A 13,964-nucleotide genomic window follows, 5' to 3' on the forward strand; every position below is an offset into this window, starting at 1 on the left:
GCTGCAGCAGCAGCAGCAGCAGCAGAAGAGGAGGACCTCGCGGCCTTCCTGGAGGCCTCCCCGCCCGGCGGGGAGGGGGGGGCCCCCGAGAGCCCCGAGGCCTCTCCCGAGGGCCCGCAGGAGGGGGGGGCCCCCGGGGGGGCCCCTGGAGGGGCCCCCGGGGCGCCTGGGGCTCCCGGAGGGTCTGTGAGGCTGCGAGTCACCACCGAAGGAGATGGGCCCCTGTCCGCCGAAGCAGCAGCACGGGGGGCCCGAGGGTACCAGGCCTACTTGGCGTCTGCTGCAGCAGCAGAGGGGGGCCCCCCTGCTGCAGGAGAGGGCCCTTCGACTTCGAGGGAGGCCCCGGGGGCCTCCCCGCCTGCGAAGCGGCGGCGGATGTCGCTGGGGGCCCTTGTAGCAGGGAAAATCTCCCTGCTAAGGTGTCACAGTCGATAAGGGAGTGGCTGCACCATAACCAGGGTAATGACCCTAAACCCTAAACCCTAAACCCTAAACCCTAAACCCTACTTTCTTGAGAGAGGCGGAGGCCCTTATTTTGTAGTTTTTGAGGCCAAATAGAAAGATTTTTAATTTCTCTTTCTCACATGCATGAATTAAATTTATTAACTTTATTTTATTTATTTGTTTTATTTATTTCATTTATTTATTTATTTATTTTATTTACTTTTTTTTCTTTTTGGATTTTGCAGCTCCTGCAACAAATTTGATCACAGAGGGACTTAACTTGGAGCTGGTTTACAAGCAAAAGGTATTCTAATTATTTCTTTTTCATTTTTGATTTCAATTTAATTTATCTTTCATTTGTTTTTAATTTATTTTTAATCGATTTTAATTTGTTTCTAACTTATTTTTAATGGTTTTAATTTAGTTCTTTTGTTTCCACTTCCGTTCAATTGCTGAAGTCTTTTATTTCTCTTCTTTTGCATTTCTTCTTTTTCGAATTTGCTGTTTTTGTCTTCATCAGTTTTTTATCATTTATTGAAATCAACTTTTATTAATTATTGTCTTCATCAGTTTTTTTCATTTATTGAAATCAACTTTTATTAAATTTTTTATTTTGTTTGTCTCTTTAAGAAGCTTTTAATTTCTTTTCGAATTCTTTTTTTGCATTTTTCCCTTAATTTGGTCTTTTGGCCCCCCTACAGTTGTGCTGCTGCTGCTGCTGCTGCCTTTGGTATTGCTGCTGCTGCTGCTGCTTCGAATGTTGCTGCTGGTACTGCTGTCTCTGGCGTTGTTACTGTTGCTGCTGCTGCTTCGGGTACTGCTGCTGGGGCTGCTGCTGCTACTGCGAGTACAGCAGCGCCAGCAGCTGCAGGTGCTGCTACCATTGCTGCAGCTGCTGTTGCTGCTGCTGCTGCTGCTGCAGGGAGCATGCATTACCCACCGGGGGCGAAAGGTTCGTTTGCTGCTGTGGGGTGTATGTACACCCGAAGAACTTCCGGTTTTTGCAATTAGACAGCCAGAACAAATTAATTATTTATTTTGTCCTTTATTCATTTCTTTTTATCATTATAATTATTTATTTTATTTTATTTTATTTTATTTTATTTTATTTATTTTCTTTTTGCATTTTCTTCCGCAAATCCCCAACTGACGAACCACCCAAATAACCAGCGAATTGTCTATTTACTACCATTTAATTAATTAATTAGTTGATTAATCTATTTATTTATTTATTTATTTATTTATTTATTTGTTTGTTTTTTATTCATTTGTTTTAGGCTGTGGCTCTTTGCGTGGGCCAAAATGGCCCGGCAGTGCTGCAGCTGGTGCGGGGCGCCTTAGAAGAAAAAGGAGCCAAAGGTATTTTATGTAATTTAAATTCTTTTTTATTGTTTTAATTCTTTTTTATTTTTTTAATTCTTTTTTCTCCTTTTTGAGTCCATTGGGACCTTTTCTCAAGTCTTTTTCTTTTCCATTTCTTTTTCCTTTTTTGCTTTTTATTTTTGTGCTTTTTATTTTTTTATTTTCGTTTCTTTTGGCTTCTGCATGCGTTTCTTACCTTTGCAGAAAAATCAAATAAATTAATTAATTAATGAACAAATTAGTTTAATATTAATTAATTAATTAATTACTTAATTAATTAATATTAAATTCATTTGTTCATTCTTCGGTTTTATTTATTTATTTAGTTTTAAACCCTAAAACCCTCTCAACGTTCTCGGCCCAAAACCCTAGACTCGAAAACCCTAGACTAAAAGCAGCAACAGCAGCAGCAGCAGCAGCAACAGCAGCAGCAGCAGCGACAGCAGCAGCAGCAAAATGTTTGCTTTTTTTTACGCTGCGCGTGCAGTGGCTTCGTTCGAAAAGGGAGGCAGCAAACTGCTCGTCAGAACCAGCCCTGTAAACCCCGTAAGTAGGGTTTAGGGTTTAGAGTTTAGGGTTTGGCGCTCAGAATCTAGGGCTTCGGGTTTAGGGTTTAGGGTTTAGGGTTTAGGGGTTTGAATGAATTGCTTTCCTTTCTTTCTGCTGCTTTGGAATTCACCTAGAAGCCCCCGGCGAACTGCCAGGTGCGTTGGCACACAAACCCTAAACCCTAAACCCTAAAACAGTGGTTAGGCGGGTATTTGATAGCCTATCTACACACACAGAATAACATAATCCGTCCAGTACCTTCTTCTGGCCTGCCTCGGGGTTTAGGGCCTAGGGTCTAGGGTTTAGGGTTTATGGATTAGGGTTTAAGGTTCAGGGTTTAGGGTTTAGGGTTTGCACTCTCTGCAGCCAGCTTGAGAACCCCCTTGCTCTGCAGCTTTTTCAGTTTCCTTTCTCAACTATTTATCATTTAAAATTATTTATTTATTTATTCATTTGTTTCTTCATATTTATTATATTTATTTACGTTTATTATTTATTTATTTATTTATTTATTTGTTTATTCATTTATTTATTCATCTTTGTTTTTGTTCAAAGGCAGAAGTCGCTACAGCTCAAAGGCAATTACGCCGCTGGTTAAGAGAAGAAGGAAAAGGAGCTTCAAGTAACTTATTTTGTTTATTTTATTTATTTTATTTATTTATTTTATTTATTTTATATATTTATTTCATTTTTTCTAGTAATTTTTTTTCATTTTATTTATGTTATTTATTTTACTTTATTTATTTCTTTTACATATTTTATTCGTTTTATTTTACCTATTTTACTTGTTTTACTTATTTTATTTGTTTTTTTTTATTTATTTTATTTGTTTTTTTTATTTGTTTTAATTTGGTTTTGTTTATTTCATTTCATTTTATTTTATTTTGTTTTGTTCATTTTGTTCTATTTATTTTATTCGATTTTATTTTATTTATGTTGTGTTATTTTTTTAATTTTATTTATTTTACTTTATTTGGTTTTACTTTTATATTTATTTCTAATTCTTTTGTTCTTTCGTTCTTTTAGGTACTTTTTTCTTTTTATTCTTCTCATTCTCTTTTGTTTCTCCTTGTTATCTGTTTTATTCCTTTTATTCTTTTTATTCGTTCTTAATCACTTTTCTTTTTCTTTTAAATCTTTTTTTTAATCTTTTTTAATCCTTTTTATTTTCTTTAATTCATGTTTTTGCCTCTTTATCATTTTTACTCCTTTTAATCTTTTAATTATTTTTGGTTTTTAATTCTTTTAATTCTCCAGTTATTTTTCGCCTCTTCTTATTATCTTTCAATTTTCTTTTAATCGTCTTTTATTCTCTTCTTAATTTTTTTAATTGTTATTTATTTCTCTTTTAATTGTCTTTTAATCCTCTTTAGGTTGTTTCTTTTCATTGCCCCTTTCACTATTAATTAATTAATTAATTAATTTATTTATTTGTAACTAATTAATTCATTACTTTGTTTTATTTTATTTGTTTTTTTGGCTTCAGGTGACAAATTTATTTTCTCCACTGGGGAAACCATGGTGGTTGCCCAGAGAAACGGAATAGTAGGGTTTAGGGTTTAGGGTTTAGGGTCTAGGGTTTAGGGTTTAGGGTTTGGGGCCTCGGGTGTGGCTGTTGTCAGTTGGAGCCTGAGGCAGAGGGTTCAGGGCCTCCATATTGCTTTCTGCAGCTCGCGATCCAGGGTTTAGGGTTTAGCGTTTAGTGATTAGGGTTTAGGGTTTAGGGTTTAGGGTTTAGGGTTTAGGGTTTAGGGTTTGGGTGCAGGGCTGGCCGTCCTCTCTTTTTCCTTCGGCGGAAGTTCTGGGCGCGGGAATCTCCGAATCGAAAAAGAATCAGTGGAGGACTTGTAAATAAAAATAAAAAATAAAAATAAATAAACAAATAAATAAATAATAAATCATAGATAATAAATAAATGAATAAATAAATAATATTTTATTTAAAGTAAATGCAAAGAAGGAGTTTGTTGGGTTTGGCGTTTTTGGGGGGCCCAATGTGTTGCTGAACGCGAAGGGTTTAGGGTTTAGGGTTTAGGGTTTGGGGTTTGGGGCTTTCAAGTAAAAGAATAAATGATCGAATACAGCAAAATAAATAATTTAAAAAATAAAGAAAAATCAAATTGAGTTTTATTTGTTTTAATTAGTTGTTGAATTCTTTTTCTAATCCCTTTTTTAATGGCCATTTTGAAAGTTTGTTAATTTTGTTTGAGTCTTCTCTTCATTTTTATTTATTTATTTATTTACTTATATTCGTTTATTTTGACTGATTTTTCCTTTATTATTTCTTTCATTTGTTTTAATTTGCTTTCTTTAAATACATTTTATTTCCTCTTTCTCATTTTTTGTTTCCAACAGTTTGCTTTTTTGCATCTTATTTGATTTTGTTATTCTCGTTTATTCATTTATTTTATTTATTTGTTTGTTTACATTTATTGTTTATCTATTATTTGTTTATTCATTAAATATTATTTATTATTTATTTATTTATATACTTACTAATTAATTAAATATTTATTTATTTATTTATTTTTTATTTTGTTTTTGTAGACTTGCAGTTGTGGAGGGACGGATCTGATGAAGCCCTCAGCATTTCTTTCCGAGGAGTTGACGACTAGCAGCAGCAGCAGCAGCAGCAGCAGCAGCAGCGGCAGCAGCGGCAGCAGCAGCAGCAGCAGCAGTGGGGGCTGGCTTCGCAGCAGCTGCTGCGGCAAAAGCGGCAGCTGCAGCAGCGGCAACGACAAAGCAGCAGCAAAATCTATAGCTGCCGCTGTTAGCGAGTTGTTCCTGCTGCAGCAGCAGCAGCAGCTGCTGATGCTGCTGCTGCTGCTTTTGCTGCTGCTGCTGTTGCTGCTGCTGCTGCAGCAGCAACAACAGCAAACTGCCTGCAGATCTATTTTTTCGTTTTGCACGCATCTCTTTCCCTCTTGTCCAGACACAGCAATCATTTCTCTCCGAATTAATTTTATTTATTTAATTTTAACTTTATTTATCATTAATTTTAATTTTATTTATTTATTTATTTGTTTATTTATTTATTTGTTTATTTATTTATTTACCATTTATTTGTTTACTGTGGATTTATTTGTTTCCTGAAAAATCGTGCTTGTGTGTGGCGAGCAAAAGCTGCGAAGTTCACAAATAAAGGAAGGAGCAAAAGAGTAATTAAACAATAAATAATAAAAACAAAAGATAAAAATTAAATGAATAAATAAATAAATAAATGAATAAATAAATAAATAAATGGACAAAAGCTGGAAAATGATGGGGAGGCACACTATGGCAGTGAGGCAGCGGGCGAAGGCAGCGGCTAAAAAGCCGCGGAGAGAAGCGAAAAGGGCTTTAAATGGAAAATAAAAAAGAGAAATGAATTGGAAATGAAATAAAGATGAAAAATAAATCAAAAAAAGAAGAAAAAGGTTAAAATTAAGGAGTTTGCAGGAGCCTCGCCTCCGCGCCGCAGACTTGAGCCAGCGACTGTCTTCGTCGCTTTTTCGCTTTTTTTGGCTATTTATTCCCCTTATTTCTCCACTTTTTTATTCCTTTGTTTTATTTTTATTCATTTGTTTATTTATTTGCGCAATTTCGCGCACAAATTCGCCTTTTCCGGCCTTTGGATCGAGCTTGCTTCCTCCGCTTTCTTCTTCCGTGCTGTCCAGACACCCGAGTGCCCGCTCGCTGCCTGCTGCCGCCTTTAAATTATTTCTTCTCTCTTTCCATTTTTATTATTTCATTTCAATTAAAAGTACAAATAATCAAAGACCCGCGGATTACAAACAATTTGCTGCTGCAGCAGCGGCAGCAGCAGCAAAAGCAGCAACGCCGACACAAGCAGCAGCAGCAGCAGCAGCAGCTGCTGCTGCTGCTGCTACTGGCGTTGTTTACGGGATTTTGTGTGCGCGATATAAAATAAATAATAAAAAGAGTTAAATTAAATAAGTACTTTACTGTTCCTTTTGTTTGCTGCTGCAGCGCAGCAAGAGCCTTCTCTGCCGGCACGGCAGCGCCTTGTCTGCTGCTGCTGTTGCTGCTGCGGCTTCTTCAGCAGCAAGATGAATAGACAATAATGAATTAAACTAATATCCAAAAAGCAAAAAAAGAAAACTTTCTAATTGAACAAAACAGTCTTTATTATAACTCTTTCTCCCGGCTGTTTCTGCTGATGCTGCAGCAGCAAGGAAGCAGCAAACTGCTGCAGAGCCTTCTCGGCTCTTGCTGGTGGCCGCCCCAGGCCACGCGGCTGCCAGCAACAGCAGCAGCAGCAGCAGCAGCAGCAGCCGGAGCCACAGCAGCAGCAGCAGGAGCAGCAGCAGCAGCAGCAGGAACCCGGCGCTCTTGCGGCGCAGCTAGCCCGCGCCCGCTGCTGCTGCTGCAGCAGCCGCAGCAGCAGCAGCAGCAACGGTGCTGCAGCAGCTCCAAGCCCACCCACAGCAGCAGCGCCGCCGGCACCGGCCCCAGCCCCAGCAGCAGCAGCAGCAGCAGCAGCAGCAGCAGCAGCAGCAGCATTGCTTCGTGGCATGTTATTCAAGAAATCGAAAAGAGCAGCAGCAAACCAATTCGGCCCATGACCCTCAAAAGGCTTTTGCGGCTGCAGAACCAAAGCGCTGAAGACAGAGTCAAAACGTCAGTTTTTTTTAATTAATTTAATTTAATTAAATTAATTAAATTAATTAAATTTAATTTAATTAATTAATTTGATCAATTCAACTTTATTTTATTTTGTTTTGTCATATTTTGTTTTGTTTTGTTTTGTCTTGGTTTGGTTTGGTTTGGTTTTTTATTTCGTCTTGAGTCGTTTTGCTTTTTCTAGACCCTCATTCTAAACCCTAAACCCTAAACCCTAAACCCTTCTCTTGCTGTAAAGCCTCATTTCTCGAAACCCTCATCTAGGCCCTCCTGGCTGTGAACCCTCCCCTCTCCAAACCCTGACCTCGCCAAACCCTAATTCCCCAAACCCTAAACCCTAAACCCTAAACCCTAAACCCCAACGCCTCCTCCCCCAAAGCCGCCTCCCCCAAAACCCTCGCCACGCCGTCCCGCCCACAGAAGCAACCCGCCCCCCGCCGCTAAAGGCAAACCCTAAACCCTAAACCCTAAACCCTAAATTAGGGTTTGCGCGCAGGGCGGAGTGGGTGCGGTCGGAGCTGCCGGTGCGGCTGGCGCACCGGCTGTTTGACTTCCACAGACTCCCTTTTTGCTGCTTCTGCTGCCCCCAATTCAAAAGGGTTTATGAATTATATTTAAACACTTTCCAAACCCTCAAGCAGCAAAAACCCATAACAAACCACGAGCAACTGGCGCCCTTCGTCAAGTCCGCCCGCCCCAAACCCTAAACCCTAAACCCTAAACCCTAGCCCGCCCTCCAGTGCCCGAAACGCCCAAAACGCGCCTCCCACCACGGACGCAAACCCTAAACCCTAAACCCTAAACCCTCGCCGCACACGGACAGCCCGTCCCTCCCCGTCCCTAAACCCTAAACCCTAAACCCTAAACCCTTCACCGGAGAAGACCGTCTCTCCCCTTCCCTCCCCCCTAAACCCTAAACCCTAAACCCTCGTTCGAAGAAGACGCGCCCCGGCCTCCCGTAAACCCTCGCCCCTCCCCCCAAACCCCAAACCCTAAACCCTAAACCCTAAACCCTGAGGGTTTGCAGGTTGCTGGAGCAGGAGCGGCAGCAGCACGACAGCAGCGTGGACTTGTTAGGCCGCGCGCTGCAGCAGCTCAAAAGACTTTCTTTGGATGTTTCTTTTGACTCTTTTTTGGAAAGATTTTTTTATTTCCGAATTGGAAGAAGAGTTATGGTTAATAACCTCCTTGCAATGCAAAACCCCAAGGTAAATAAACAAATAAATAAGTAAATATTTGTTTTATTTATTTTGTTTTGTTTTATTTGCTTTTTGTTTCATCCTTTTATCTGTTATATTTGTTTCTTTTGACTCTTTTTTGAAAAGATTTTCTCTTTTTGAATTGGAAGAAGAGTAATGGTTAATAATGTTTTTGCAATGCAAAACCCTAAGGTTAATTAATTATTTATTTATGTATTTATTTATTTATTTATTAATTCATATTATTTATTTTATTTTGTTTTGTTCCATCTTTTTTCATCTTTTTATCTGTTATATTTGGTTTTTTCTATTTTCTTTTGGAAAACATTTTAATTTCAGAATTGGAAGAAAACCCTAAGGTTAATTAGTTAATTAATTGTTTTATTTTATTTTATCTTATTTATTTTATATTATCTATTTTATTTTATATTATTTATTATTTTATTTTATTTTATTTTATTTTATTTTATTTTGGCCTTTTTTATCTTTTTATCTGTTTTGGTTGTTTAGTTATTTCACTTTTTGCTTTCGTTTTGGAAAGACTTTCTGTTGTTGAATTGTTATTTGTTTATTATTTAATTATTCAATTTATTTAATTTATTTAACTTATTTAAGTTATTTAATATATTTAATTTAATTATTTAATTATTTAATTATTCAATTTATTTATTTGGTTATTTAATTTATTTAATTTAATTATTTAATTAATTTAATTTATTTGATTTACTTCATCACCAAATTTGTTTTATTTGTTTTTATTTCCCCAGTTGGCTTTCATTTGTTTACTTGTTTTTTTGTTTGTTTTAAATGCCCGTTTATTTATTATTTTAATTAATTAATTAATTAATTAACTAATTTATTTATTTGTTTGTTTATTTATCTATTTATTTATTTATTATTTAATTAATTGATCAATCTACAAACCAATTAATTGATTAATTAGTTGATTCATTGATTGGCTATTTGATTAATTATTTGATTTTATAATTTTGTAATTTATTTATATTAATAATTAAATTAACTGTTTTTTTCTCTTTTGGTATTTTGCTTTCAATTTCATTGTTGTTTTTTGTTTTTAATTTCCTTTTCTTTTTCATTTCTTTCAATTTACTTATTTTATTTATTCTTCTCATTTACTTCTGCTGCTGCAACTGCCTTTGCTGCTGCTGCTGCTGCTGCTGCTGCTACTTTCTTTGCTGCTGCTGCTTCTGCTGCCTTTGCTGCTGCGATTGCTGCTGCTTCTACTACCTTTGCTGCTGCGCTTGTTGCTGCTACTGCCCTTGCTGCTGCTACTGCCCTTGCTGCTGTTGCTGCCCTTGCTGCTGTTGCTGCGAGTGCGTTTGCTGCTGGGGCCTTTACTGCTGTTGCTGCCCTTGCTGCTGCTACTCCCCTTGCTGCTGCTTCTACCTTTGTGCTGCTGCTGCTGCTGCTGCTACCTTTGCTGCCGCTGCGGCTGCTGCCTTTGCTGCTGCCGCTGCTACCGTTGCTGCTGCCGCTGCTGCTGCTGCCACCTTCGCCGCTGCCGCTGCCGGCACATCTGCTGCTGCTGCTGCTGCTGCTGCTGCTGCTGCAGCCGGGGTGGTGCGGCATAGTGAATCCCCGCTGCAGGCCGGCGGAAGTGATAATGGCGAGGGCCCAGGAGGTCCGGGACTCTTGCAAGTTCTCCTACGGCATTGCCCCCCTCGTCGTCGTCGCCGGTCTGCTGCTGCTGCTGCTGCTGCTGCTGCTGCTGCAGTGCTGCTGCTGCTGCTGCTGCAGTGCTGCTGCTGCTGCTGCTGCAGTGCTGCTGCTGCTGCTGCTGCTGCTGGTGATGTGATGGTGGAGACGGTGCTGCTGCTGCTGCTGATCGGGTGGTGGGGATCGTGGTGGTTAAGGCGGTGGGATAATGGCAATGGCGCTGCTGCTGCTGCTGCTGCTGCTGCTGCTGCTGCTGCTGCTTGGGTTAGGGTTTGCTGCGTTGTTTCTGGGGTCATTTTGGGTCATTCTTTTTCGTTTTTTCTGGATTTGAATCTTCTCATTTGTGCGCCTCCGTTGCAGTTTCAATTTTTGTCTTTTGTTTAATTTATTTCTCCTTTTTCCTCTTCAGGAAACCTGGAAACGGAGTTCGCCACAATCCCCGAACACCTCGCGCTGATCATCACCGAAGTTTTGAAAAACGCGCTGAGGGCGACCGTCGAGTTTTACACTTTGGGAAATTCCCTCCTGGACTCCACCACGAAAAGTATTTTATTTTCTTTTTTTGAAGCTTTTTGAAACTTTTTGGAAACTTTTCGCAACTTTTCAGAAGCTTTTTCGTCTCCTTTTGTCTCCTTTTTGTCTGCTTTTTGCTGCTTCTAGCGTGCCTCTTTTGTGGCGCTTTTTGGCCCTCATTTGCCTCTTTGCGATCCTGCTGCTGCTGCTGCTACTGCTGCTGCTGCTGCTGCTGCTGCTGCTGCTGCTGCAGTTGGTTTGATATCTGACGACGAGGATTTGCCGAAGGTGCGGGTGGAAGTTTACAAAGGCAAAAAAGAAGTTGTTATCAAAGTCTCAGACAAAGGTAAATAAATAAATAAATAAATAATTAATTAATTAATTAATTAATTAATTAAATTAATTAAATAAATAATTAAATAAACAGATTAATAAAATAAATTAATTAATCAATTAAAAGAAAGAAATAAAAATAAATAAAAGAAATGAATTATTTCGTTTGGAAGATTTGAAGGGCCCGAGGCGCCAAACAAATTAGAATTCATTTCATCCACTTTATTTTCCATTTTTTATTTTTAATTTTTTGTGTTAATTAATTACTTTATTCATTTATTTATTTATCTATTTGTTTGTTTATTTGCTTATTTATTTATTTATTTACCCATTTATTTTATTTATTCATTTATTTATTTATTTATTTTTAATTATTTGTTTATTTTATTTATTTATTTATTTATTTATTTATTTATTTATTTATTTATTTATTTATTTTGTTTTAGGTGGCGGTGTTCCTCCCCACAAGCTGCAAGCGATGTGGAGCTTCGGGTAAAAGGAATTAAAGATAAAAAATAAAAATAAAAATAAAAACAATTTAATTTAATTTTTATTATTTTTATTTTTATTGAATTAATTAAAAGAATGGAAGGACAAAAAGAAATGAATAAAAGTTAAAAGAATAAATAAAACAGAAGACAAAAGAACGAAATCGAAAGATTCAAAAGATAAAACAAATAAATGAGCAAGTGAATAAACAAATGCACAAATAATAAAGCAATAAATAAATAAACAAATCAACAAATCAAATAAACAAATTAATGATTACTTAATTAAATAAAAGAAGAAACAAACAAAATAAACAAAATAAATAAATAAAATAAAATAAAATAAAATAAAATAAAAGTGTTTTTAAAAGCAGAAAACCGCCTCCAAACTTCCAGCAAAGCGCGCGGCGTAAAACCCACCAAACGAAACGAAACAAAAAGAACAAAACAAACAAAACAAATTAAATGAATTAAGTTAAATTAAGTTAATTAAATTAAATTAATTAAATTGAATTAATTAAATTAATTAATTTACTGTTTTGTTTTCAGATACAGCACTGTCGCGGAGTCCAACAGCCGCATTTTCGAAAAGTCGCTTTCCCTCGCCCCCAACTTCGTCCGCCCCGACATGGCGGGATATGGTAAATAAATAAATAAATAAATAAATAAACAAATAAATAAATAAATAAATAAATAAATAAATAAAGAATAAATAAACAAATAAGAAATAAATTAGTTGTTTAATTAATTAGTTGCTTTTTGTTTGTTTCGTGGAAGGGCTGTGAGAGGCGGCAAGGAGAAGTTTGTTGGGGCAAGGGAAGAAAAGAAAATATTTATTTATTTATTTATTATTTAATTTAATTAATTTAATTAATTTAATTTATTTTATTTTATTTTATTTTATTTATTTACTTATTTTATTTGTTTAGGTTTTGGTCTGCCGCTTTCTCGGGCCTTCGCGCGTTACTTCGGAGGTGATATTCATGTCCAGGTAACAGCAGCAGCAGCAGCAGCAGCAGTAATTCTAGCAGCAGCAGCAACAGCAGCAGCAGCAGTAGCTGTAGCATTAGCAGCAGCAGCAGTTACTCTAGCAGAAGCAGCAGCAGCAGGAGCAGCAGTAGCATTGGCAGCAGGAGCAGGAGCCCTAGCAGCACTAGCAGAAGCAGGATATGCACTAGCAGCACGAGCAGCAGCAGCAGCAGCAGCAGTGGTAGCAGCAAGAGCAGCAGCAGCAGGATCACTACGACAACAGTAGCAGTAGCAGCAGCAGCAGCAGCAACAGCAAGCACCACAGCGGCCGCCAGCTGCACCGCCGCCGCCGCAGCAGCAGCAGGGTTGTGCGTGCTGCTGCTGCTGCTGCTGCTGCTGCTGCTGCTGCGCAGACGCACTTCGGAATAGGGACAGATGTGTACGTGACTTTGAACCACATTGGAGACCAAGAAGAAGCTCTTGTCTTTCGCGAGCTTCCCGACTTGGCCTCCAACGCAGGCAAACGCCTCTTCGACAACAAATGAGCAGCAGCAGCAGCAGCAGCAGCAGCAGCGGCAGCAGCAGCGGCGGGGGAGGCGGCGGGAGTGAAGGTGAGAGGGAGAAGCAGCGGCCGCAGAATGCTGGGCTCTCTGCGAGGTGGGACACTAGAGCAGCAGCAGCAGAAGCAGCAGCAGCAGCAGAAGCAGCAGCAGGAGCAGCTGCAGCAGAAGCTGGAAGTCGCCGGGGCCACGGCGAGGAGGGACGCAAGAGCAGTAGCAGCAGCAGCAGCTGCTGCTGCTGCTGCTGCAGCTGGATATTGCCGGAGCCACGGCGAAGCGGGATGCAAGAGCAGCGGCAGCAGCAGCAACAGCAGCAGCAGCAGCAACAGCAGCAGCAGCGGCTGCGGCTGCTGGAGTTTGGTTTGCGCGCAGAGGCTTGACTGACCTTACAGCCTCTGAAGATTTATCTTAACCCTAATGCTTGAAATCTAAATTAGGGTTTAGGGTTTAGGGTTTAGGGTTTACAAAGGGCCAGCAGCTGAAGGCGAGAGCGAGGGTTCAGCCTTTCCAAAGGCCGCGCCCAACAGCGCCTTGCTAAAACTAGGGTTTAGGGTTTAGGGTTTAGGGTTTAGGGTTTAGGGTTTAGAGCCGCAAATCAATGAGTTTGATGTCAGGGGTAACGTCGCCGACGAAAACACGCACGCTTTCCGCGAGCCTCGAACTGCTGCAGCAGCAGCAGCAGCAGCTGCTGCTGCTGCTGCTGCTGCTGCAGCTGCAGCAGCAGGCCTGGCTTGCCTTAAGCGCGTTGGGCTTTGCTGGCAGCAAGTGCTGCTGCAGCAGCAGCAGCTTCCGGTTTGCTGCTACAGAAAAGAGACTCAGCTGCTTGTCGTCGCCGCAGCTCAGCAGCAACTCGCGCTGCTGCTGCTGCTGCTGCTGGCGCTGCTGCTTGACCCGCTGCCGCTGCTTCTGCTTCACCTGCCGCTGCTTCTGCTGCTGCTGCTGCTGCTGTTGCTGCTGCTGCTGCAGGGATAAGAAGCAAACTTGAGTGGCAGCAGCGTGGTGGGCCTCCAGGCGGCAGCAGGGGGTGGGCAGCAGGCGAGAGTCTGAAAGAAAAAAGAATTAGTTTAATTTAATTTAGTTTAATTTAACTAATTTAATTTAATTAATTTAATTTAATTAAATAAATCAAATAAATATAGAGTGCATGCAGCAATGCATAAGGTGCAGCAGCAAGAACCGATGGACTGGGGTTGGTGCTGCTGCAGCTGCTGCAGCAGCAGCAGCTGCTGCTGTTGCAGTGGCTGCTGC

General features: G+C 39.7%; 5 protein-coding genes across 5 annotated transcripts in view; 4 read left to right on the forward strand and 1 right to left on the reverse strand.

Annotated features, from left to right (window-relative positions):
* ETH_00014935 (uncharacterized protein) overlaps positions 1–435 on the forward strand; it is a gene marked incomplete at both ends in the record, with an annotated part of 3,237 nt that extends 2,802 nt beyond the window's left edge. Inside the window, one exon of the mRNA XM_013373414.1 lies at positions 8–435. Coding sequence (XP_013228868.1) covers positions 8–435 — 428 coding nt within the window. The remainder of the gene's footprint in view (positions 1–7) is intronic.
* Positions 436–6,513: 6,078 nt separating this feature from the next.
* ETH_00014940 (uncharacterized protein) lies at positions 6,514–7,684 on the forward strand (the record flags this gene model as incomplete). Its single annotated transcript, XM_013373415.1, has 2 exons — positions 6,514–6,974; positions 7,474–7,684. The coding sequence occupies 2 exons, from the start codon at positions 6,514–6,516 to the stop codon at positions 7,682–7,684; spliced, it is 672 nt and encodes a 223-aa protein (XP_013228869.1).
* A 1,608-nt stretch (positions 7,685–9,292) lies between these two features.
* ETH_00014945 (uncharacterized protein) lies at positions 9,293–9,766 on the reverse strand (the record flags this gene model as incomplete). The annotated part of the gene is made up of 1 exon (XM_013373416.1): positions 9,293–9,766. The coding sequence occupies one exon, from the start codon at positions 9,764–9,766 to the stop codon at positions 9,293–9,295; it is 474 nt and encodes a 157-aa protein (XP_013228870.1).
* Positions 9,767–9,800: 34 nt separating this feature from the next.
* ETH_00014950 (3-methyl-2-oxobutanoate dehydrogenase (lipoamide) kinase, putative) lies at positions 9,801–12,701 on the forward strand (the record flags this gene model as incomplete). The annotated part of the gene is made up of 7 exons (XM_013373417.1): positions 9,801–9,873; positions 10,263–10,397; positions 10,620–10,712; positions 11,146–11,191; positions 11,737–11,828; positions 12,117–12,178; positions 12,570–12,701. 7 exons carry the CDS (start codon positions 9,801–9,803, stop codon positions 12,699–12,701), a joined length of 633 nt encoding a protein of 210 aa, XP_013228871.1.
* Positions 12,702–12,794: 93 nt separating this feature from the next.
* Positions 12,795–13,100, forward strand: ETH_00014955 (uncharacterized protein; the record flags this gene model as incomplete). The annotated part of the gene is made up of 1 exon (XM_013373418.1): positions 12,795–13,100. One exon carries the CDS (start codon positions 12,795–12,797, stop codon positions 13,098–13,100), a length of 306 nt encoding a protein of 101 aa, XP_013228872.1.
* Between the last annotated feature and the right edge of the window lie 864 nt (positions 13,101–13,964).

Source organism: Eimeria tenella, genomic scaffold (genome assembly GCF_000499545.2).
Source record: "Eimeria tenella Houghton genomic scaffold, Eth_scaff145, whole genome shotgun sequence".
NCBI classification, from domain to species: domain Eukaryota; phylum Apicomplexa; class Conoidasida; order Eucoccidiorida; family Eimeriidae; genus Eimeria; species Eimeria tenella.